We start from the raw sequence: 25,161 nt of genomic DNA, 5'->3' as shown, positions 1-25,161 counted from the left end.
TTACAACACTGCGTGGAAACTCATGATCTTGCATGAGGCATACAACTCCTCAGAGCCCCTCATGTTTGCCCAAGGCATGTAGGACACAGGATTTAATCCAAACAGAATCTGTTGATGAGGGCAGGCATCAGCCCTGGCTACAGAATCCCTTCTTGGTCCAACTCTGCATTTCATCGATGCCAGTTTTGTCTCCACGTAGGTTGTTTTGATTAATTACATTTAATTAATTCTATCATCTCAAGCTGTTCCCAGAATCTGTGTGGAGCCTGTCAAGGTGGGAGCAGAGAACATGATGCACACAAACTGAAGATGCAGTCCATTGGCTTCTCTATATTTATCTTCCCAGAGGAAAAAAAACACCCCGCCCCACAGGAGCATCTTTCAGCCTACAGAAATCTGACAGCGTTTTTTGTTTCTCTTCTGCTACCTGAAGGCATTTAATTCTGCAGTTGTCCCCTCTAGGGCCAGACATGTCTGCACTGGAATTAGTGTCTCCTGGTCATCATCACAAAGGTGCAATTTCATTCCTGCTTATAGGGCTTGGAGAGAAAGGAGGGAATATATGTCTTGGTCATATAGGAGGAAAGTGGGGGAAAAACAAAGCTCCATAGCTCAGTTCTAGCTCACAGCACCTCTCAGCTTGTTGTCTGCTTCTCTTGCACTCAGTTTTATTTCCTCCAAGAGGTCAACACACAACCTCTGCCCCTGGTGACATTTCCTGCTCATTCCTTTGTGCCGGGAGCTGTCCTGTCCCAGGGATTGCTCATCCTTGGCTGCCCTCAGCAGCAAGATGTTTCCCTCCATCTCTTCGCAGGTGCAAGTGTATGGACAGAGGAAGACTCGCCCTGCCTGCTCTCACCTCAGCTTTCTCCGGCAGACAGGCTTCTACCTTGACATGAGGTGGTGACTTCCTTCCTTCCGTGATCGCAGTGACCAGCTGCATTTGGTACAGCAGGGTTGGGAGAGGAGAGGAGACATGGCACTGGGCTAGAGCTGGACACTCACTACATTGGCGAACCCTGTTTTCAGAAGGTCCCTGGAAAGTCCTCTCCTGTCTCATAGTTCATGAGGCATTGCCTAAGCTGGGGAAGGACATGCTTGGGCAATAAAGGACTGCTTCCCATGGTATAGCCAAGGATAAGAAGTCAGGCCCCTGGATTTAGTGCTAGCCCAGCTACTGACTGGGTCAGATACTGCCTCACTCTTTACATCTATAAAGTGAGATGTCTGGCCTCAGCTCTCTCTTGGACTTGTCAGAGGACTGATTCATTTGTGCTTACAAAGCACAGTGAATCTTGCAGATGGAGAAGGCAAAAAGAGGTAGGAAGGTAGTAAATCAGGAGTACCCAGGAACATTCTCCTAGGCACATCCTGCAAACTAGCACCAAATGGCTCACATCCATATTATTAAACTCTCTTCACCTCTGAAACAGAGTGACCTCACGCAGAAGCCTATTGGGAATGGTCCTCTGCCTACAATAACTCCCAGATCATGCCTGGAAATTGTCTGGGACAGTCCTAGTGGGACCAAGCCAAACCATGCTGGGAGTGTGCTGACACTTAATTCCGATGATTGAGTTTGTATTCCGGGAACGTTTCCTGACGTTTTTTAATTTACTAGTAAAGACTTAATTACTAGTGAAGACTTAATGTCTGTTCTATTAAATTACCTTCAAAGTCAGCATTACCCTAATAAAAATCAGCAAGTGTCCCTAAACCTTCTGGAAAATGTTGATTCCTCAGCACTCAGTTGTTACCTTTCCATCGCCTCAATGAATATGGAACAAATTATTCAATAATCAATTTGTTGTCACTTAAAGATAATCAGGTGATAAGAAAAAGCAAGCAGAGAGAAAGCCAAGAACAAATCACACCAAATTGGTCAACTTTCTTTGCCACAGTACCTGGAATAGTGGAGAGAGCATGTCCAGCAATGCAGGCTATTCTGATGCATAGTAAGGCTTTTTGAAACAATCCTGTATAATATGTGTCGCGAGTATCCACTCTGAAACTAGTTATCAGTAGTTTGCTGTCAGACCAGGAGGACTTACAGAGATCAGTCCAGTGGTGCCTGGCCAGATTTATCAACTAGTTTCCTCAGTGACTTAGAGAATGAAATAAAGTATGCTTATAAAATGCAGAGCTGGCGCCAAGTCTGGAAGAGCTTGCAAGACTGAAGGCAGGATAGGAAAAAAAAAAGATTTGGACAAATTGGAGAGACAGCTCTCAATCAGCCAGCTAAAATTCCATAAAACCAGTGCAAAATACTGCACTGAGAAGGGGAACAAATTAAAAGCACCAGTAAAGAAATAGGGAATAGCTGGCTAGACCACAGCACTGAGGAAATGGATTGAGGAGTTACAGGACCATGAACCAAATATGAATCACCATTGTGAAGGTACTGCATAAAAAGGCAAATTTCATTCTTGGCTGTATTACTAGGGCATAGTGACTATAAGACAAAGGAGGTATTTTTTTGCTTTCTCAATAACTCCAAGTTAGAGAAGCTCAGTAAGAGTGGCTTAGTCTAGGTTTGGACTGGAGGAACAAACAGTATAAGAGGTGCAAAATACATGGGGTTGAAAGAAGAGGATTGAGTCTAGCAGGGAGAAAACAGAAGAGGGAATATGATAATGAACCTCAAATATAAAAGGCTGCTATAAGAAAGACGTTCCTCATGTCTCCTGAGAATAGGTCAAGATGCAACAATCTCAGTTAGGTTACAAAGAGGAGAGAAATCTTCCCAGCTATCAATGAGCAGTGTAACAGGTCCTGGTGTGTGTTAAGGGCAGGTAAGGCAAACACCTGCTTGGGTGGCTCCAGTGCATCTGATCCTGCCTCTAGGCTCATAGATGGAATGACTTCTGAATGTTCCTTTCAGACTTGACACTTGTGTAATTTTTAGTTTCTAATGTCACTTCATCACTCATTTTGGCTGCAGGGATGTGACCCACAACACAGTAGAGACAGCCTAATCAGAGACCCTGAGCAGCGTCTCACCAGGGCCTTATCCACTCTCATTACTGGATATGTTATTTGGTGTTCACCTGTATGTCATCACATCCTGAGCCTTCTTCTTACAGCCTTTGTGTTAGACTATCTCATTCAAGAGCTTACTAAAAACTAATTCATCCTTTTCCTCTCACCCCTCTGGCAGGGGGTGCATTTCATAATCTCATTGTTCTCACAGCTAGAAACTTCTGATTTCCAGCTTAAATATGCTTCTGGCCAGTCAGCAGCCACTTGATATGGAGTAGTTCGAATTCATACTCATGTCTATGGATATTCTAAAATACAGAAGCTGATGTCATTGCATGTGAAAAACTTTCAGATCTGTTCTTCAGGTTTCAAGAAGGAAAAGATTATAAATTTGCTGAGGAAAAGGAACAGTTTTTCTTTCTTGCGTCAGCATGTAGATGATCTGAATGACATTACAAAGGAAATGAAGATATAACACAGGAAAGGCTGAAGAGAGGGTGCCAGCTGAGGGCAAAACCAGGAGACCCAAGACCAAGTAACAGGCATAATGAGGTTATCAGCTTGAAGGATTCAGGGGAGTCAGGAAGAGTAACATACTGCTGGTTGCAATGGTGACTTGCTTGTGAGGGGGGAACCAGTTCCCCTTTTCTGTCTTCCCAAAAGATGTGACAACAAAGGTCACACTCATCTGCCCGCCAAATGGTCTATGTATGTCTCTCTGTGGAGAAGCGCATATGTGAGAATTGACAGTCCTCCCCTGAATCAATACTCACCTTTGCAAAGGAGAAAACACCTTCTGCTGAACTGATGGCTATTTCATCCCATCGCAAACCACAACAGATGGGTTTTCTTCAAGCCTCTATGCATTTTAAAATGGTATTTACACTCGCTAAGCAAGTCTTCTGTCTAAGAGGGGAAAAAACAACATTCTCCCGCTTCTTCATTTTCTCCCTCCTCCTGGTGCTGTGCTTTCCCAGGGCTGCTGGCTGGGTCCTCCTCAGCTGCTATACTGCCTTCTGACTAAGCTGCTTCTGCTTGGAGAGCAGTTATTTGTGTCTCACCTTGGAGGTGGGAGTTCCGGCTCTTTTGGGTTCAGTAGTGTAGGCTTCGTAACATAGGGCCGAGTATCAGATTGGGAAGCAGAGAGAAGTACAGCTATCCCTCATTTTCTCCACAGAGAAAATGAGACTGATGCTGTTACCAACACAAGCCACCTCCCATTGTAAAAATGTAGGGTTTTTTTTTGAAAGAAAAGTGAAACACGCTAGTTAGGTATTAGTATTATCACTCCTATGAAAGGCACCTGCACTCCTGCAATCCTAGCAAAATTTCAGTCAGCAGAGGATATTTAGCCAAAATGAAAATTCATTCTGTGTGTCTAATAAATGCTGCTGCTGCCCAGCCTTCCATTTTTTGGTCAGCAAATAGTTCTACTGTTCTCTGTCATGTAGCAGTCATGTCCTACCCTGAAGACAGATGCATTTCAGTGGTTTCTTGCTTGCTTTATTTTTTTTTACCTTTTTTTTTTTAAATACAAGACAGCAGCGTTTCATAAAAAGCTTTCTTGGGTCAGGACAAAAGCTACCATGCATATGTAACACTGTGATTAGCATCTTGCAATGAACTGGCTAGCATGCACGAAGTGTTATCTCCTGGTAGATCAAATAGCTGGCTTTTCCTGCAGCTGCTTCAGCATAAAGCTAGTGTTTGGGGAGGAAGCGCCAAGGACAACCTGAAGTTCTCAGTGATCAGGACACACAGCAAAACAGCAGTTCTGTTGGTATCTTGCTTTTCTGAGAGATCACCTTTTTCCTCGGTGAGCCCTGACCTCCAGCAATACAAGAGCTGAGCTGCAGTGGCCTGAGCAGCACAGAAGCTCGAAGCAGGACTTAGCTGGCTGCCCCCGGGGGAAAACCAACGGATCGGTCCAGATTTGCCCCGACAGGCCCAGAGGGCATGCCCAGCCAGACAGCACACTGGATACCCCCGCCCCGAGGGAGCAGGGTTCTCTGAAGGGTGGAGGGGCAGAACGAGGCAGGTCCAAGAGGGACCAAGAGGTCCCACCTCGGATTCCAGCCTACTGATCCTTCCCCAACCACCCCTCTCCCACTGCCGCTGAAGCGGGCAGAGCTGGCTGCAGGCAGCACCGGCACACAGCAGCAGGTGCCACTCCGACTGCCGCGGGCTACCCTGCTGTATGTCCTCGGCTGTCTTCAGACCACGCCAAAACTGGCTCACACAGCCAGAGCCACCGCCGCCATCCCCGGGTAGTGCGCTAAGTGGGGCGGGGCAGAAGCGCCCTCACCAAGATGGCGGCCGCCCCACGGCGCAGCCACTCACCAAGATGGCGGCAACGGCGCCGACGTGGCCGCGCTCGGGCGGTGGCGCGGGGCGAAGCGCGCGCATGCGCGGCTGCGGGCGGGCCGGGGACCATGGGCAGGCGGCGAGAGGGGCTGAGTGTGGCCCGGGAGGTGAGGGGGGGCTGCGCGGCGGGGCACGGCCGGGCTCGGCAGGGGCGAGGCGGTTGTCATCACCACCGCCGGAGCGGCGTTCTCCTGGGGAGCAGCGGGTGTTGGGGAGGGCTGGGGCAGTAGGGGCGCAGGGGCACCGCTCCGACCGGGCTGTGCTGTGCCGTGCCGGTGTTGGTACTGGCCGCCATCTTGATGTGCGATGGCAGCAGAGGGGGCCGAGGCAAGGCTGCCTGTGCCGGGCTCTCCTGCGAGCAGAAAGCTCGGTGCCTCAGCCTCTGTCCCAGGCCTTTGACGGAGCAATGGTGTTTGTTGCCCTTTCTCCTGCTGAGCTTTTGAGCCAGTGCAGGGAGAAGCAGTAAGTGTGTGTGCCCATGGAGGGTGCTGTGGCAGGCTTTTGCCCCTACCTACCTTATCTGTGCACAACCCGGCCTGTGTGTGCGGTGGTGAAAGTCAGCAGTGTGCTGGGCATAGGCCGCTGCTTTTGAGGAACGCAGTTATAAAGCAGCATGAGGTGTCTGTAAGTTACAGCAAGAAGGGAAAAGACTGGCTTTTAAGTTTATGCCTTCCTTCTAAAGCTGTCTCTTTATTGTTGTGCTTGGATATTTTGTAATCTGAGTGGTAGGAGGGCTGCTGGCAAGCTTTGTTTAAGCTTGATATTTGCATTAACAATCTGAGGCATGTTAGTTAAGGTCTCTGAAACATGCTTCATTCTGGCTCCTGCACTGACTTGGAGGAAGCAGTGGAGAGCCCATAGTTCAGGTCTGTGGGTTGTGGATGCTTTGGGGACAGCAGAAGCCTGAACCTTTCTGACAAATCACTGAAATAGGGCAGAATTGATCCAGTGAATCTCACTGGTCACTTCTCTGTCCTGAAGTCTTTCAGATGAGTGTATGCACAACAGACCAAGATAGTCAGGGTAGAAAGACCAGGGAAAGGACACAGGGCTTGTCATATACGCTTCATCAGCCAGTAATGTAAAGGTGTGTGTCCTACTGTGCCATATGAATGGGAGTTCAGTTTATAGTAGTTTTCTGGTCTATTTAATCTGGTTAGGCTTTCATTAGAGAAACAGACATTTCTGGGCACCCTAACCCAAATATATCCACCAAAAGGAATCCGGAGGGGCGTGTGCTGACTGTCCAAGCTTCTCTTCAGGGAGCCTAGTGGGGAGAGTTGAAATAAGGAATTTTTGGTGGTTGTTGTTTGAAATGTGACAAATAGGAGAGTTGAAACGGTAGGGTCTACCTTACAAAAAGAGAGGTGGTAAAAAGGGAGAGCCTGTCAGGGACCTGCTGGTCACAGAATGAAAGGGAACTGATTTTAGTTGCCACAGAAAATTCTTGCAAAGTGTTTGGGGACTTGTGGTAGCTTTAGATTTTTTTTTTTTTTCTCCGAAGTTGTCATGACAGAACGCTCTACTTTTGAAAGGATTGTAAAACTACTCTTCGTTGGCGTATTATAGATGAAAACTTAACCTCTCAGTGCAAAGATACTACTAAAAGATAAAATGCTTCCCCTTGCAGTGATGAGAAAGGTATTGAATAGAAATTAGGGAGGAAGAAAACAAAATCTCTTCAAGCCAGAGGAAGAGAGGGCTGTGTTTCAGGTGTCAGAATGTGTAACAACCAAGATAGTGATTTCATAATTTAAATTTTTATTTGGTTCAGTATTACCTTCTGAGATGTTATGACTGTAAAGATATCCTGGTTTCAGCTGGAACAGTTAGGTCTTCTTTTTAACAGCCAGAAGAGCTCCATGTTTTGATTTTAGTCTGAGACTTGCCCTGAGAAGAATGTTGATAGCGCACTGATGTTTATAGTTGGAACTGAGGTCTCAAGGACTCTTCAGCTGCCATGTTCTTGCTGGTGAGCAGGAGCACAGCCGGATAAGGGGGAGCATAGCTGGGACAGAGGGTCCATGACTCTCCTTATGATTTGTACTTAGACTTAGGATTGAGGGCCAAACTGGCCAATTAGTATTCTATATCATGCAGCGTCATGCCCAGTATAAAAGTGAGGGTCAGCTGGAAGGAAGGGCCTTTGCTCTTCAGGACTCTCACTTTCGGGCTCTCAGAGTGCTCCTGTGTCTCGCTGTCTGTTTTTGGGCCTCTCACTCATCTGGGATTGCAGTATCGGGATTTAGCTGTTTCAGGATCATTAATTTGGGATGAGATGGGCCTCGGTCAAGGGGTGGTGGGCAATTACACTGTACATCACTGGTTTGTATATATTTATCATTGTACATATCTGTATGTATTCATATATTAGTAGTAGTAGTAGTATTAATTTGTTCCTATCTCAACCCACAGGTCTCTTTTCCTTTACTCCTTTAATTCCCTTCCTCATCCCTGGGGGGTGGGGGAGGGTGAGCAAGCGGCTGTTTGGAGTTTAGTTGCCAGAGCGGCCTAAACGACAACAAAAGAAAACTTTCCAAATTAGTCTTAATATGACATGATGCATGGATAGCTCTGAAAGGCCTAATCTAGGCAGAGTCATGGTTGTTTAACTGAAGTCATGATGCTAAATGAATGCCATTTTTCTATATGGACACTTACCAGATTAGCTTGCACTTACAAATTGCAGGTGTAATTGATATGACCTGGTTTAAACTGATATAAATGTGTTTCCTTAATGTTGTGGTGGTTTAAACTCATGCCACTTCTTTCATATAGCTGTGTAGTCTTTCGACAGGCAGCCCTCTTGACAATGCTGAGCAGCACAGAACTTTTTTGGGGAGACTTGTCAGGAAAATGAATCTGTGAAGACTGGTCCATTTCGTAGCAAAATCGTGAAAATCAAATGAGCTTCAGAGAGTGACAAGGATGATCAAAAGTGTGGAAAACTTTGGTAGAAGAAACAACTAAGCATACTATGTCCTTATAAGCTTGAAAACATGACTGCAAGGGGACCCAATGTGGGTCTATATCCTCTGCATGCTATTTGTAGCTTTAAACAAAGAATGAACATTCACTGTCAATACAAAATTAAGGCTATCAAATGAAACTAACAGCTGACAAGCTTAGAATGAACAGGAGGGGTTGGTTCTTCCCACAACCTGTGGCTGTGCTGTGAAACTCCTTGCCAGAGGACGTTGTAGCCCTTAAAAATATACTTATGGCTCAGACACTGAAAAAAGTCATGGAAGCAAAAAGGCAGGGCTATTAAATGCAAAGAGAACACACTGTGTTCAGGCAGTGCCTGAGCTGCAAAATGTTGAGTGTATGTTGCAGAGAAAGTGGTATTGTATGTATTGCTGCTTCTGACAAGGCAGTGGCTGATCAGAGTCTGTGCAAGAGCACAAAGAATAGGGAAAAGGCCAACATAGTCTTTACTCAATAAAGCTGTTCTTACAGGCTTTTTCAAAAAGTCGTGGGTGGTGCTGTGTGGTCATGTCTGTGTGCTGTCCTGCGAAGCTGCTGGGCTGACCTGCGGCATGGTGGGCTGACTAACCGGATAGTCTCTGAAAGGCTGAAGCAGGAGATTGTCATGGTTTAGCTGCAGGCAGCTGCTCACTTACTCCTGCATAGTTGTTTCTTTCAGATCTGAGTCCTCTCTGTGCTGCAGCCATGCCAGGCCTGACCAGCCCAATGAACCTTTGCAGTCCCAGCAGGATGAACTCTGCCCAGCAGGCACCCCAGGAGCAGGGTGCTTTGGAGCCCTCCAAGCCGTGCAGCTGTGGCCACCACCAGTCAAGTGGTGGTGGCCCAGCACAGGCAGCCACCTGCACGGTAGGCTGGGGACCAGGCCACCCTGCCTCTTCTCCCCTCTCTCTCTTCACTGCAGGTCCCGCATGGCGCAGGTTTCTTTGTCTCCTTCTTAAATATATTTATTCACAGGGCGCTGATTGGGTTGGTCTTGGTCAGAGGCAGGTCTGGCTTGGAGCTGGGGAAGCTTCTACCAGCTCCTTACAGGGACCACCTCTGTAGCCCCTCCTCAGCTACCAAAACCCCACCACATAAACCCAGCAGAGAGATGCAGGTAGGATCTGCTCTTCTTTACCAACACAGGGGGTTGATCTGCAGGATTTATCTTAGACTTTGCTAGTGGATCATCCTCTATTGTGTAGTAGCTTGCCTGGTAAATATTTCCAAGCACGCCGTGGGCACAGCGTCTGCAAAATGATTTGCCAGCATGAAAAATGATTCCAAGAGCGTGGTGAAAATGGAAGTGTGTCCATGAACTGCAAGTTAGCATTTGAATTTAAAAGAAACTTGTCTCTGCTGGACTGATTTTAATAATATAGCCAAATTTGTGGATGCAGGAACCACTAATTCTTCTGTGAAAGAATGGCTCAAGTGTGCTGGCAGGTGACAAGGCATGAGAAGACTGCTCAGGAAAGGCGTTTTTTTTTCTTTGCCCCCACCTCTTCAGTTGGCTTTGATCTGTTTTATGAGGGTCAGAAGACGAAAACCTCATTACCTAACGCTGTTGGATGTCGACGTATGTGTGATATGGCTCTTTGCCAGTATCGTAATTAGGAAATTCATAAAAGCGGAGGGTGGATGCCAGTTCTTGAAAAGCGCTTTTAGCCTTTCTGGTGGAAAGAGAGCTTTTATTAATTCATTACAAAATGTATTAAAAGGGATCCAGCTCAACTCTGTAAGCAAAGCTGCCTTTTTTTTTTTTTCCTCTCTTTGTCTCTACCTTTATGTGAGCCATTTTGGGCTCCCTGCCCAAGATGGTCCCAACAAATGAGATTTGTAATAAGCATGTAAGTCAGTGTGGATTGTAATCTGCTCCAGGTCTCTCTGGTTTAGAAAGGTCTCCAGATTGCGAGCAAACGTTGCCAGAATTCAACAAAAATGGCTCAATGCCTTGTCACACCTTGTGGACCAAGGGAGGCATGTGGTCTTAGATCCCCGTGTGTGACCAAAGCTGCAGGGACTTGACTTTCTGGAGCAGCACTTGAGGAACAGAAAGGCAGCTCTGTGTGCCCTGAGCTACTGCCTGGATGTGAAGCACCTGTTTCACTTGCCCCTTTTAACCGACACTACTTAAAGATGTTTCTGCAAGCGAAGTCCTCTGTCCCTGCTACGGGCCATGTGAACTTGAGGAGTCGTCATGTGAGCTTTCTGCATGCTGCACTTCAGCTCTGTCCCAGAGGATCCTCTTCATGGAAAGGAAAACCAGAAGGAGCAAGGGTTCGTCTTTGCAACTTACATGCCACTATGCTGAGATTGTCACTAAAAAGATAAGCCAGTGTGAAGTGCAGTGATGGTTCAGCTAAGCGAGCTTGGCCCCTTGTTTTCATGCAGGTTTCCAGTAAGCCTAGGTGCATACCCCAGCTAACCTTCTCATGTGTGTGTTAGTAGGAGGGAAAGCTTTCCATCCACAGCAAGCTCAGGTGTGCACCAGCTTCTGCGATTGCTCTCCTGGAGAGCTGCTGCAGGGAATCATGCCAAAGCTCTACAAGTTTTCTTGTGCCATGGCCCCCCTGGGAGTTTCCTCAGCAGCCCAGAAAGTAATCAGTAATTCCCAGGCATTTCTCTGATTTCTCCTTGGGCTTCTTTTCTATTTCTCTTTCCTTTGCCTTACAGTGAAGGCTGAGCTTGGATGGCTGAGCTGCTGAGAGACTCAGCTTGCAAGAACAGTGCTCTGCCCACAGTTTGGAGCTGTTACACAAGGCTCCTTGTGTAAATGAGCCACCTCCAGGTGGCAGATAGTATTGTCCTAGCTTATAACTAGGGAAACTGAGGCACAGTGCATGGATAACATCTGGGAATCCTCACTCTTGTGCTTCCTTACAACCCCTAGTGCCCCAGACTAGCCTGAAGAAAAGAAATAGTGAGATTCCAGAGGAAAAGTATTTTGTTCATTCAGCAATCTGTTCCTCCTTCCTTGCTTTTTTTTTTTTTTATTATTTCTGTCCCTTGTGCACTCAGCTCAGCAAAGCTGATGGTGCAGTTCTAGGGCATGTGGTTTATTAGCAAATTATTGCTCTCCAGCAGGGGACCGAAACTTTTGGTTTTGATTTAAGAGCAGTAAAACCAGATGAAACTTTTAAAGTATTATGTGGAATCTGGAGATTTTTAGTCAGCAGAAAGTAAAAGCATTGGCAGAGTTGGGCAGGATATCCTCTTGTTATGTCTCATGAAATGACGGAAGTATGGGCAGAGAATGTACTAGTGAGAGCAACTGCAATCTGAGCAGGAGGAGCAGTGCTGGAGAAGAGGGTAGGAAGTGCAATGACATGGATAATTTAGTGGTGAGGCTGGCAGCGAACAAAAGCTCTCATTAAATTGTAGTATTTAACATGATTTTTAAACATGTTTCCAGAGAAGGCATGGTGCGTTGTAATAAGTTTACTGGCTAAGGAGGAGCCAGGTAACACATGCTGAAGTACCTCTTGCTGTGTGTGTGTATGAGGGTTTCCAACAGATAAGGGAGCAGAGATAGGCATTTGCAAGTGGTAGGAACTGGTGAGGGAGATGGTAATTCTTAAATTGGACTGGACAGACACCCCACCTCTGCTCTACTGCACCCTGCCATTAGATTAACTCTGCCGGTAAGCGTGGTCAGAGCTGTATTGGTTGAAACCCTTGGTTCACCCTGAAGCATACTGGGGCAATCTGTCTTGTTGACTGAGATGTAGTGAATGACATATAGTGATGAGCAGCTGGAGTTAACATTCTTAACTAGCACAGCTGGATATGGAGGAGGACAATTATCTTTGCCCTGACCAAATGCATTTTCAGCTAACATGGTTTAAAAATATCTGTGTCCCCATCCAGGCAAACCCAAGCATTGTCAAACACAGAAGTGCCGTTCCCTGTGTGCTGGGATCAGATGGTGTGCCTTGATGCTTCCCTTGGGCTCAGGGGAAGCTGTGCAGGTGCCTCTGGGGAGTCTGGCATCTCAACAGCCCTGGCAGAGTTGCCTAATAATGAAGGACTTTGAAATTTCTATCTGATAAGATGCAAAGATTTATTTGAGCCTTTATTTGACCCTTGTGGCCCTGTCCCCAGCTCTGCTGTGCTCCTTGCAGTGAGACTATTGAGCTGACTCATGAAACTCCTTTTTGCAGTCTGCTTTGTTTTCCCCTTTATGTCAAGCCTCTTCTCCCATCCTGCTTATTTATAACACTTGCCTGCCTTTCCTGAGCAGAAGGTGTGAGATTGCTAATGAGCCCAGGATGGAGCTGATCTCCAAAGCAGCAATAATTAGGGATCACTACCTTTGATTTTGTTTCCCATGTCACTGTTCAGGAGTGTTTGTGCTCTGGGCCACCTCTGAGGCTGATGTCCAGGCAGCTGGTGTCTCATTCCACCTCAGTGCTTTACCTGGGACTGTACTGCCTCTTAGCTTCTGGTTTGTGAAGGCTCCCACCACAGAGAGGCCTTGATGCCAGCCGTCTAGCTGGCCTTGACCTTGCTAGGAGTGTTGCACTAAGTAGCTAAAAAGAGAGATCATTGCCACCTCAGGGCACCAAGGCCATTTACTTTCAGGCTACGATGTTGTATCCATATTATCAGATTAGTCCTACTGTTTCCCTGCTGGAAGCAAGCCTGAAAGATGAAGTTTTTCTAAAGATATCTACGCTCTGGTTGCCAGGCAGAAAAGAAGAATGATTCCCAAGAGAACGGTTGTCCATGGTATGATTCGACAAAAAGATGATCTGAGGGCTGGAGCACCTCTCCTATGAAGACAGGCTGAGAGAGCTGGGTTCTTCAGCCTGGAGAAGAGAAGGCTCCGTGGTGATCTCATCGCAGCCTTCCATTACCTAAAGGGGGCCTACAGGAAAGCTGGAGAGGGACTTTTTACAAGGGTATGTAGTGATAGGGCAAGGGGCAATGGCTTTAAACTGAAAGAGGGGAAATTTACATTGGATATAAAGAAATTTTTTACAATGAGGGTGGTGAGGCCCTGGAACAGGTTGCCCAGAGAAGTTGTGGATGTTCCATCCCTGAAAGTGTTCAAGGCCAGGTTGGATGAGGCTTTGAGCAACCTGACCTAGTAGAAGGTGTCCCTGCCCATGGCAGGGAGGTTGGAACTAGATGATCTTTAAGGTCCCCTTCCAACCCAAACCATTCTATGATTTCCTCCTGGGCAACCCATTTACACACAAGTAGATCAGCCCTCTTGTACTTTACCCATAGTTACTCCCCTCTACAGGAAGACACGGGAGGAAGGTGGCTGTTAGGAAACCTTACAAGGAGATGACAAGTGTTTTTCTGCATAGCAACACATTGCTGCCAGAACGTGGTGCAGATCAAAGGTATGGAGTTAGTGGTGAATGCTGTCTTGAGCATAATGTGCAGACTGCTGTTGCTCTTGTAGATTTAGTTAGGTAAAAGAGACAGTAGGTATCAGTGTCTCCCCTTTGTCCCCTCTTCACCCAACCAGACAGCTGAGGGTGCTTTGTAGTCAGATCCCATGAACTTCTTCATCCATTCACAGCACTAAACCAAGACCTTGTCCCTCAGGCTTTGGCGAAGGCCAGTCTCTTATTTTATCTTCTTTTAATTGTATAAAGATGCCTTAGATCATATCTTTGCTTCTGGAGCCACATGCAAAGAAACTAGAACAGGCTGGAACGGGATCAGATCTGAGCAAAAAGGTGCTGGCCAGCCATACAAGCGGGAGTGTTAGAGCTGGCTTGGCTGTGTCTGGGATTAAAATGTCACAGTTGCTTGAGGTATAATAGAAGCTGATCTAGGAGGCCATGGGCTCTCTGTGCTGTGATCTCTACACAGAGCTGAGGCTGTTCCTCCCTTGATTTGGGGAGGAAGGAGGTGGAGTGGCTGAGCTGCCACCCTTCCCATCTGAGTGAGGATGGATCCATGTTAGCTGGGAGAGGACATGACGATGACTGGTGTGGTGTTTTTCAGATTGATGAACTGGAGGAGAAGCTGGCACGTTGCAGACAGAGCATGGAGGAGATGGATCTTAAACTGTGCAGGGAGAAGCTCAGCCCTGAAGGAAGGTATTGATGACCACCTCTTTTCACAGCTGTGGCTATGCACTTCAGCTAGCTGTTGTCCTGCTGTAGTACTGAGCAAGAGCTCTTGAAAAGATGGGAATGATGTAGGGATGTAGTGAAACACTGGCTTTCCTTGGGAAAGGGAAGAGGGACAGTTCCCCTGAAATCTGTTGCTGACATAGAAGAGGCAACTGTAGGCTTCTAGAGCTGGGACTCAAGCAAGGACTTTGACCTGGATTTTGTAGGAGATGGAGGGAGAACCTGTTGTTTCTCTAGAGTGTGAAGCAAGAGATCTAGATCTCCCAGCTGATTCTCAGATCTTTCTGCTTGAGGACATTCTTCCAGTTACCAGCATCCTACTGTTCTGCTCCTAGCAAAAAAGGTTGGGAAGCTCAATCGTAGACCCAGGGAGCGGTCCCAGTAGTCCTGGTACTGTCCTTATCTTCTTTGTTCCTCTTTTCTGCTCTCACTCCCTGTCTGTGCTCTCCATCCCCCCACCTCTCCTTACTGGGTGTTATATCCCCATCCATACTTGCACAGGATCCCGTCTCCTCCTGTCCCTCATCTCTCTAGCTCCTCATCTCAATAGTCTTTATGTAGGCCTAAACTTTTTTTATGTTTACTGTCTGTATTCTTTATCTGGTACTCAGGTGGCTGACAACCAAACCTACAGTTGTGGTAACTTGACAGAATGGAATATATCTGTACGATTTCTCTCTGAAATATAGGGCCTGGAGCAAAGAATTAGGAATAGGGATTCCTGGGGTCTTTTCTGAATTTTACAACTTGTATGGAGGTGGAAACAGAAATTCTGTTGCCCTAATCCAGACCATTTGAAAAACCCTGGAGGAAGGTACCATGATCAAAAGTATTGATTCAGTGACTAGTACACAAAGGAGAGCTCTGCTTTCCCATTTTGAAGTTCAGTTGTCATGGTTTCTTCATGTCTCATTCTCAAAGCCTCTTCCCTTGACTCTCTTCACAAGGCAAGTTTCTAAGTAGCAGCTCAGTCATGTTGGTGAATCTGTCTTCTCACTTCCTCCTGGCTGTGCTCCCCCGTTGCCTTTAAGAGCCCTTTCCTTTCCTGCTGCTCTGACATAGCTTGCTTTCTTGCCATCCCTTACTTAACTAGCTGTACACAAAGATTTGGATCTCTTTCCTCCTGCAGGTTCTTGCTCTGCCCCAAGGGGAACAACAAACTCTGTTACACGTACTGCCTTCTCCATCTGCTCTGAACCAGGAGATAATTTGTTAGTGTGTGTTTATTTACATGCACACAGTCTGAAAGGAGTGACTGTGTCCTCACTGCTGTAATGGAAACGCTGCTGCTTTCAGGGAATTTGTTTTGTGTTTATATTTTAAACTGTATATTAATTAATCATCTTGTGCAGTTTAAGACAAGGGCTGGGTTGACCTGACTTTTTATTGTTGTTATCCTGAGCCTTCAGTCTAATAACAGGTTGTTTAACTGGCTGTTACTGGGCTTGGATTCAGGTTGTTTCCTTGAGTTGATCAATTTGTGTAAATTGGATACCTCTGACAAAGGGATCTCAGCTTCAATCAGTGAGAAGAATTAGCATTCCAGCACTGAGCCAGATGAGCTGGAGGGGCAGGATCCTGCAGAGAGTATGTAGGGACCCTGCCCTATCCCATAGCTATGGCAGAACTTCCTCCTCCACCTGAGGGAAGAGAGTAGGGGGCTCTCTGACACACACCCCCCTTTCTAGCCTGCTTGTGCGGACTGATGCTGTCCTGAAAGGAGAGAGATGAAGCAGTTTGGGGGAAGGAAAAAAATAATCCAAAACTGCTGTATCTCGGCTCTTGCACAGCTGGGGGTTTCTAAACTGTTACCTCTCCACAGTGAAGGGTGAGGGGCTCATTCTGAGAGCAGATATCCTTGGCAGTGGGACAGTCTCTCTTCCCACTTCCCACTCTTCATATAAGCAAAGAAATAGGCTGTGTTGTGCCTCGCAGGTAATGAACTCCTCTTCTCATTACAGAAAGTCACTGGAGAGAGAGAGAAACTTACTAATGACCAAAGCTGACAACTACGGTAAGAGCTTCATTAAAAATGGTCCCTCTGGGCTGCATGGGATCGGTGCTGCAGCTTAGCTTTGTCTTCAAGCTCCTGCCACCTCTGACTTCTGCCTTTGAATTTAGGTTCAACCAAAGGGAGCTAGACAGAGGGAATCTAGTCAGCATATTATAATAGGAGTCTGGATCCTCCCGCTATAAGCTGCGCTGTCATAGAGAAAAAAATAAGGCATCAGCTAATGAGGGAGGAAAGATGTCCCTTTCACATACCCCAAATTACCAGTCTTTAGATAATCTTAGCCAACAGATTAACTTGAGTGGCTTTTAACATCCCCCCTTTTTTTTTTTTTTGTCTTTCTTTTCTTTTTCAATAGAGGCTTGCTAAGCAAGCTGGCAAGTGCTGTCTGGAGTGTAGCGAAGTGTACCTTCCTTGGGGAAGGTTCTCACTGCATCAGTTTCTGGGGCTGTTCAGCACACAAGCACAGGGATTCACACTGATGTGCTACCTGCAATTCCAGAGAGCCAGGGTCTTTCCTTGCTGCAAGTCCTGCTGTAGACAGTTAAAATGAGAATCCCTCTGAGCTACCGCACGTTTGACATCACTTCCATTGCACTAGCGATGCTGCTTTCCATGTCTTCAGGCTCCTGGCATTGATCAGTGCATCAACTGCTTGACAGCGCTCTGCAGCAGGGCAAGCACTAAAGCTGACACAAGGGAAAGAAGCACAAGTGTTCTTTTAGGCCTGCTGAGTTGAAAGCTGGGGCATGGCCAGCAAATTTGTAGTTTTAACTCATGTTAAAGGACTGTTTCCAGAAGACTAACAGTTATTTTAAGCAGATTCAAAGCTGTTCCCTAAGGGCCTACCACTGGGAACGGCAGAAGACTCCGCGCATCGCTGCCACCTTTTTGCCAGCAGTCAGCCATCACTGCCAGCATCAACAGAGCAATCTGACAGGCTGCTCAGACAGCAGCAACAGCCTCACCTAATGGTGATGGCTGCTCCTCCTGGAACAATAGGCAGTGCATGTGCACACAGTCTTTTGTAGATCACTGCTATGGCCTCCGATTAAGTCTCCGCTTATTCCAGCTGAGGTACTTGAGGCCATGAACTGCAGTTGCTGACAACGGTATTGCTCCATCAGTTTAAGCTTTTGGAGTTATGTCCCCTCCTGGCCCTACCACCTCCTCTGTAGCCTTGCAGATTCAAGCAGTTTGCTCTGTGCTTCAATGAGAATGCTTGTACCACGTGAAGAAAGGGAGCAGAAAGAACAGCTAAAAGGCTCTTTTGATACCAGCACCAGGGCATTCCCACTGGAGACTGCTAGTGCAAACTGTAGAGGCAGTAACCTGTGCGGTCCCTGCAGCTGAATTCAGCAGCAAGAGGAGTCTGGGTCTGGGAACAGTCTGCACCCAACCTTGTCCTGCAAAACAGTTATTGCTGTTTGGCCATGCAGTGTGTAATGCTGTAAGCCTCATTTCTTGCCTGTACCATCCAGCAAAGTCTTGTAGAACAGAACTAGCGAGAATGGGGTTCTCATCTTTGGTAAAGGGAACAGAGCAGAAATGGAGACCAGTAGCACTCTATACTTTTAGTAGCCACTTATTTCCTCTCTACATCTGTGTTTCTTCTTTTGTAAACCAGGGCCAGGGAAAGTGACCTATCTCTAGAAAGCTGGAGACCCCAACAGAATAAGAGTCCAAGCTCAGACCTGTTCCGTACTCGTCCTTGTGGGGCACAAGGAAACCCAGATTCTGCAACATTCAAAGGTGGCCGCAGTTGTATTTAAGTAAATTTAAGCAGTAGGAAAAAGTACCAGACTGTTACATCCAGAAGATAGTAAAGAGAGTTCTCTACCCTCTGTCACCTTCATTGTCTTAGGGAACAAGCAATTACTCTAATGACCCATTCTGTCCTTAGTAGGGTCCTAGAACATGGTGATTCGCAAACAGGAACTGTTCTGGCACTGAAGTATTCCCAAGCACAGCTACTGAGATTGACAGGATGAGAACAAATGAAAGGGTTCCTGCTAGTTTATTTCCTGTTGAGCACATCTTACAATTAGCAGCTTTGCATACTGATCCCAAAAGAGTTGCCCATGGCCAAGGTAGCATTGTGCTTTTAAGACAATTTTTGAAAGTAGCTGTAGCTGCAGCATGAGGAACATTCACAGGCAAGGCTTTTGTTTGTTTCCCAGAGAAAGAACTGAGTGTGCTTCGTAAGGAAAATGGCAAGAATGCTGCCCTTGCTGTGGCCATGGGGTTGCTGATTGCTCTTATTTACACCTGCTGGACGATGTGATTGCACTCAAGAATTCTCCCTGCTGACCAAATGACTCTCCTGCAAGGAGCTTCTTCCTCCTCTCACCACTGTGCCCTCCCCCAAAGGTGAGGATCAGCATTTCAAATTGCTGTTCTTGTTTATCCTCCCCAAGCCTCCTTGTAGGGAAGCTTTTTCTCTGAGAATTGAGGGGGACAGGAGACAAAACCAAAAATCACAGCACATTTGCGGTTGGAAATCGGGTCAAGCAAAGCTCAAGGTGGTGCTGTCTTACCCAAAAGGCAGTCAAGACCATCTAGCCTGATACAGGAAGGCAATACATTCTGCCTTTTGAAGAGGACTTCTGTGGTTGCAGACAAGTGCTCTCTGCCCAGCTGTTGGAATACATGCCTGCCACCTTCTTCCTTCCTGTGACTCAGCCGTAAGCTGAAGGGACACCAAGATCTTTGATTCAAAGGATAACTTGGGTATTGTGACCTAAAGACTCCATGTGTTCCCAAAGCTGAGCTAAACAAAGGTGTTTCCTCCTCCACACTGACTGACAGGACCAAAGGAATCCTACCTCCATAAAAACAGGTAGGAGGTAGGTATCTCTTTTTCTGCAAGCAGGTAGCATACAATTTGAGTTCTGGGTGCTTGGGCTTTGAGAAGAACTACCTACCTCCCCAGTGCATCAGAGCTTGGTAGCCATTTTGTGCCTCTCGGAATCAATGCTTGCAGAAAATCTACTATCAACTCTCAGGGAGGGAAGTGTCTCTACAGGGCTTTAAATAAAAAAATTTGACCTTGTAACTTCCTGGTTTGTTTTTTTTCTTTCTCCCTGTTTTGTAACATGCCTCTCAACCACTGCTTTATTCTTATCCTGCCATCTCCCTGCTGGCACACATTGCACCATAGTAAGCCTAGACTGGGTTAGGCACTCAACACCCAGTGGGTTATTTGTCTGTTGTGGCCTGGAATCTACTTGAGTGTTTGCTTCCTTTGAGTGGAAAAGCAGCCTAGCATGCTGCAGAGGAGTGCTAGAGACTGTCCCCTGTAGTCCCCTCTCATTCTGATGCCATGACGTCCACGAGGTAGCTCTCGGTGTGCTCCAGCTTGCCACGCAGGCCTTGAAAAGGGGACTGCCTTGAACATTTCACTGTGCAAGGCATTTCTCCGTCTCCACGCTAATACACAACACTGGCCAGAATTTTGTGGGAAGCAAAGTGAACAAACACTGTTGTGAACTAAAGGGGCTGTATTGGTTAAGAGAGACAATGAAAGCAGAGAAGTCAACACAAAATGATACACAGCCTAACAACAACACGTTGTGCAATTAATGTTCATAAACATTCCCTTCAGCAAGACCTTCCTCACCCCCCTTCCCTACCTCATCTCTCCATATTTACCTTGCAGCAAGGAAGCAAGTAGCATGGTGGCTCATGCTTGCCTTCTTGAAGGGGGATTCAGTATCAAGGTTCAGTGCATCAAAAATAAAATTAAAAATAAAAGCAAATTAAAATCAGGAGGAGCTGGAGGCAACTGAGTAAACAGAATGTATCTGTTCATAAAAGCTAGCCTGCAGGCTAACCAGGTTTTTCTGCACCCTCAGAGGCCTACACTCACCCTGGTGTACTTCCTAGTCACCTTTCTGACTGCCAGCCCGTGGGAGACCAAAGCCCTGAGCAGAGGACATAACACTTAGAAAGGAGTCTGGCAAAGGGAGCAGCATACTTTGCTGGCATTGGGACAGCCTCAAGGCAGTCCGAAGAAGCACCAGAACTCAACTTACTCGTTGGTTTAAAAAGCCAACTGCACATAGGCCTGGAAACCACAGAGTTGAGAGGTTCTTTATTGCCCACCAGGAGAGATTCCTCTTCATCCCTCATGGAAGTGCCTTTGCCAAAACAAAACTGCCAGTGACAGGCCTCCTGTTCTTTGCAGGGAAAAGGCCACCATTTCTTTCATACATGTTTTACCAATGCGTTGAGACCAGAGGGGGTCTACAGGTCAGCAAGAGGATGCATTAACAGCATGCAGTCCTTCAGCTGCTTTGGTAGACCTCACTGTCTCTGGGGACTAACAATCTTCCATGTGGAAAAAGCAGCTTTGACCCCCTTTGCTTTTGGCCAGAGTCAAAAAAAAACAGAATAGCTCCCCTGCACAATATTCAGGGCTACCTATTTGTAAGCTAACCTCTCATCTGCTCCCAAGCTTTGCCTCCTCCAGTTTCCATTGACTGACTGACCATGCCAACTTCTGTGCTGCTCCTTTAGCCAGGGGTGTGTTTCTGCAGTGATCAAGCCTGCATATAATTTCCTCTGGTGCAAGGAGTTGCAGCTGCTAAGTCCATTTGTACCAAATTGTCGAGAATTAATACATGGGTATACAGAGACAATTTGCTTGTGAAGACATGGAAGTGCTCCAAGCTCAGAGGGCACAGCCTACTTGTAGGATGACATTCGACTGCGTGCTGACAACGAGCACAAAACGTACGCATGACGCTGGGCTTTAGAGGGTGGAGGTGGGACTTCTACAACATGGCATCCTTGTTGTGGCGTCTTCAAGCAGGGTGCAGGGCACCCATGCACCTATACACCTACAAGTGAAAATTTCCATGTCTTGCTACATAAAGCTTGTTCAAATCGTACATATGGGTGTGGACAGAAAGAAAGAAGAATCTAAACAACTGCTATAGATTCTAGGAGAACTATAGCTTTCTTTAAGGCACAGTTCAGACGCCCCCTAAATAAGTTTCCTCCCTACTGCCAATCTGTGTTTAAAAACAAGCACAAAAGAAAAAAAAAAAAAAAAAAAAAAAAAAAGGGCGATTTTGCTGCTTGGCCAAAAGCAGTCAACTGTCAACTGTGTGTTGTCTTCTGATTTACGTGGAAGACCTGGCAAAAGCGCCATGGAAGCCAGAAGTGAAGGTAAAACACACAACAGAAAACAACTTTGAGCCCAGCGCAGAAGTGCATGGAGAAGTCTGTTGACACACAAATACCATGCTGAGAGATTGACAGCTCTGTGCCTTCACCCCAGATGCAGCTCTGGGGCCAAATGAGACATGGAGAGTTTCAAAGCCCACTCTGACATTTAAAAAGGAAAGTCTGGTAACCTTTCCAGTGGGCAGAGTCAGGGGACAGGATTTCTTCTGACTAACCAACATGGTCAAAGTCAAGATCTCTTTTCACTGAAGCCCTGGGTTTTTTTTAACCAAGTCAGACATTCCCATGATTTCCTCCAAAGACCTCCAGAATCCCAACCTTCCTGTGTCTTCCCTCCCATGTCCGCTTTACTCCCTGAAGGTTTGGGTAATGGTGTTGAGTACCAAGAATGAAAGCACCTTGGTCTCAGAAGTACCATGCCGCATAGACACATTTACAAATTAACCCCAGGCTGCTGGCTCAGGATCAGTCGCTGACCTGGAGAGGGGAAATCCTTGTCTCAGCAGCTTCTAGAGGTCTGAGAAATCCCTGGCACTGAGCACATCAAATCTGTGCCAGGAACTCTACGCATCATCTGTGCTGGCCTTTGTCCAACAGGATACCATCATGTAGGAACTGCCAGTGGCCAGCCAAGTGCCTTGATAAGCAGAAGTGCTGGAGAGCCCAACAAGAACACATACTTGCATCCCAAAGCTAGCATTCCCCTATGAGTTAATACCCTCCACTGGGTAGTGTAGGCCTTTGATGAGGCCGAGGAGACAGACAGCTGCCAGGAACGATGCAGGGCTGCTTCAATGTGCTGTTGCCCAGCTCTGCCACCAAGACATCTCTGCTCCTTCCCACACTGCCAGGGAAGCAATCCTGGAGAGTTCTGGCACACAGAGCTCCACAAACCTCGCTGAATGTTTGAACAGGAGCAACGAAAGCTGCCAGCCCCTTGGTGTCATGCATGCAGTAGGTCAGGACAAAAGGGCATCAGGCCTTGGCTCCAGGAGTCACCATGACTACTCCAGCAGCAGGCGCTACCTGGGCTGTACTGTCATATACACTGCCAGGGTAGAGCCTTGTCCTGTGCCTTCTGCATACACCCCCCACCCCCGGTTCGATGTCCTCCAGGAAATCAGCTCTGGAGAAGACCAGGATAGAAGTCGTGGAGCCTCCCCAGTCTCATCAGCTCCTGAAGAATCCAAGCTGGGCTCGGCCCCTCCTGTACCCCTCAAGAGACCAAGGTTAGGGGTAGTGTGCTTGGATGAAAGACAGGACATCCTCTTTTGATAGCTTCTCTGGATCTTGTCTTTTCTGAGAGTCGTGCACTTTGACACCTTCCCCCCACTCCCAGAAGAGGCGGCTGTAATGGCAGACGCTGTGGGCAGAGAGGAGAGCAAGATTAGTTTGGCAGGGGAGGGGAAGGAAAACACTGCCATCCCGGCCACGAAGCGCACTGTAGAGACTGCCCTTGCAATGGGAGCCACACAGAGATATTCTGAGGGGTGCCTTAGAAAAAGACCAGTGCATTCATTGACCTTACAAACTCTACAGCCCTTAAGGTACAGCAACTTCCAAGCCTAAGATATTTCCATGGAAACAAACTTGTTAATTCTATCTTCACTCAAGATTCAGTTCAGTATTTGCTGGAAGGAGACAGGTCATTAGGGAAAACCTACCTCTCCCCAAGTTTTTGAGAGGATGAAACTGTCATTGCAGGAAATGGAAAGGCCTTAATGAAGAATTTAGAAAGTCTGTCAGCAGTAGCAAGCAGCAATCTAATCACTCACCACAAACCTACTACAATCAGTAATAGCTGTCCTATGGAGCTTTGCAAATGAACAGCACTTCACGCTGTACAAAAGTGGCTCGGATCATCCCCTCCTTCCCCTCCTGTGAAATAACCGAGCTCCACTTGGCTGCTGAGAGTTCTGGTCCTACAACGCCATCTCTCACTCCATCCATCAAGCACAGCCTTCCCTCACTGCATCAACATAGTCCCAGCAGTAATGAAAACAGAGCTGCTAATTACTGCAGACAGAGCAGCCTTTAGTTTTGTACAATTACTAACACTTAATATTCATAGCTTATTTATTGCTACTGTTCTAACAAAGCAGTACTAGCACAGTGATAAGAGCACATGTCAATGGCTAATTACAGACCCGTTAATACTCACTAACCACAAGACAACACATCCCTTCTGGAGACACACAAGCACTCTCCTCCACCTCCTCAACCATTCATGCAGGTTCATGCTGGCCTGCTTCTGAGTACAAAGGCAGAACTAACCTCATCCTGACACATGGCGGAAAAAAAAAGCATCGTGTGTCCCTGCTTTTACAGTTTTAAGCCCAATCTTCCATTTATCTGGTTAAGGAAAGCTTCAGGATTCTTAAGAGCACTGCTGTAAGGTAGGTAAGGAGATTCAAAGTGAGAAAATCAGGAGCCCTATTTCACATCAAGCTCTCACTCAGAGGCATAGTCCTGGGTAGTGGTGGTGGAGGGCATCTCTTGAGACTACCTGAGGGCAGAGCGCGCAGAACATCTCCACCCATGAGCCCTGAGGCGTCTCACAGACTCAGATTTGCTGCACTTCAGACACAGCCTTAGTCTAGTACTCAATAGATACAGATGGGGTTCAGCAGCAACAGTGTTAATGACTGTCCAATGACAATGCATTCCATCCTTTCCCAAGGAGCTGCTGCTTTTCTCTCTCACTCTCTCCCTAAACAGCTCCCAGCTACCTACAGCTTATTCCAGAGCCTGGGCTAAACGAACTGGGATATGCTTTTAAATACTTCCAACCAAGCATCTTAAAACACAGGATGCAACAAATTACAGTTGCTGGGCTCAATTTCCATTTCCCTGTGTGCAGGCAGGTTCAGTGACTTGTACTCTGCTGCAGACAGGGGAACAAAGTTGTGAGATGTGTGTTACTCAGAGCAATTAATTGCAAAATCCACAAATCCAGATCGGCGGTTTCCTAAAAGTCCAAGAAGGTGCCAGCTTCTGCAGCACGCCCTGCTGGTGACTGAGCTGTGCTTGCACTGCAAACGCCTAAAAGAAGGTGGCACAGCACGCCTGCACTCCCTTCCCAACAGCCACACACACACACACTCGCACACAGCTATGCTTCCGTAGCCTCAGCTCTGGCTTGTACTCACTGAAAGGGTGCGATGGATTCAGAAGGGAGGTCGTATGTCGCTTGCTTGGTCATTTTGTTGAAGAAGAATTTCCTCTTGGAGTTTTTGCTGTATGCCATTGTCCAGGGATCTTGCAGAATAATCACAGGGATCAGACAGAAAATGGAAAGGGGAAAAAAAACATAGTATAAATACACATGTAGTGCAAGCAGGGAGGAAAAATCTGTAAGAATAACTATGATCCTTCTTACTCCTTTTTCCTTTCCTCCCCTAAGATAACCTGCTTCCCAAGCTGTTCTCTATTCACTGAGAAAACTCCCTTCTCCCTGCGTTTAAAAGTTGACATTCCAAATAGGGTATTTCCATGTACTAGTACTCTGGAAAATATCTTCTTGATGAAAAATTATGATCTCATTAAAAAAGA

The 25,161-nt window shown here is 46.7% G+C and overlaps 2 protein-coding genes across 4 annotated transcripts in view; one reads left to right on the top strand and one right to left on the bottom strand.

Moving 5' to 3' along the window:
* Nucleotides 1-5,386: 5,386 nt before the first annotated feature.
* CCDC167 (coiled-coil domain containing 167) lies at nt 5,387-19,853 on the top strand. Of its 2 annotated transcripts, XM_086631669.1 has the most exons (4): nt 5,387-5,450; nt 14,278-14,372; nt 16,370-16,422; nt 18,600-19,853. In XM_086631669.1, exons 1-4 carry the CDS (start codon nt 5,412-5,414, stop codon nt 18,701-18,703), a joined length of 291 nt encoding a protein of 96 aa, XP_086487795.1. In that variant the 5' UTR covers nt 5,387-5,411; the 3' UTR covers nt 18,704-19,853. The 2 variants fall into 2 exon arrangements, with proteins under 2 accessions (XP_086487795.1, XP_009989095.2); XM_009990793.2 differs by lacking the exon at nt 5,387-5,450 and having other exon boundaries at nt 13,812-14,372.
* Nucleotides 19,854-21,454: 1,601 nt separating this feature from the next.
* Nucleotides 21,455-25,161, bottom strand: part of CMTR1 (cap methyltransferase 1) — a 28,509-nt gene continuing 24,802 nt past the window's right edge. For both annotated transcript variants that reach the window (XM_086631668.1, XM_009990792.2), the window contains 2 exons: nt 24,759-24,867; nt 21,455-22,972 (listed from right to left, as the gene is read on the bottom strand). In XM_086631668.1, the coding sequence (XP_086487794.1) occupies nt 22,840-22,972; nt 24,759-24,867 (242 nt within the window). In that variant the 3' untranslated portion in view covers nt 21,455-22,839. The remainder of the gene's footprint in view (nt 22,973-24,758; nt 24,868-25,161) is intronic.

This window comes from Tauraco erythrolophus, chromosome 2 (assembly GCF_009769465.1).
Source record: "Tauraco erythrolophus isolate bTauEry1 chromosome 2, bTauEry1.pri, whole genome shotgun sequence".
Lineage (NCBI taxonomy): Eukaryota > Metazoa > Chordata > Aves > Musophagiformes > Musophagidae > Tauraco > Tauraco erythrolophus.
The sequence above is the reverse complement of the archived record's forward strand: the minus strand, read 5'-3'. Positions and strand labels throughout refer to the sequence as shown.

Coding starts and splice junctions, on each gene's coding strand:
- CCDC167 (XM_009990793.2), top strand. CDS start 14,230: ATGTTAGCTGGGAGAGGACATGACGATGACTGGTGTGGTGTTTTTCAG. Junction 14,373..16,369: donor AAGCTCAGCCCTGAAGGAAG/GTATTGATGACC, acceptor TTCTCATTACAG/AAAGTCACTGGAGAGAGAGA. Junction 16,423..18,599: donor GACCAAAGCTGACAACTACG/GTAAGAGCTTCA, acceptor TTTGTTTCCCAG/AGAAAGAACTGAGTGTGCTT.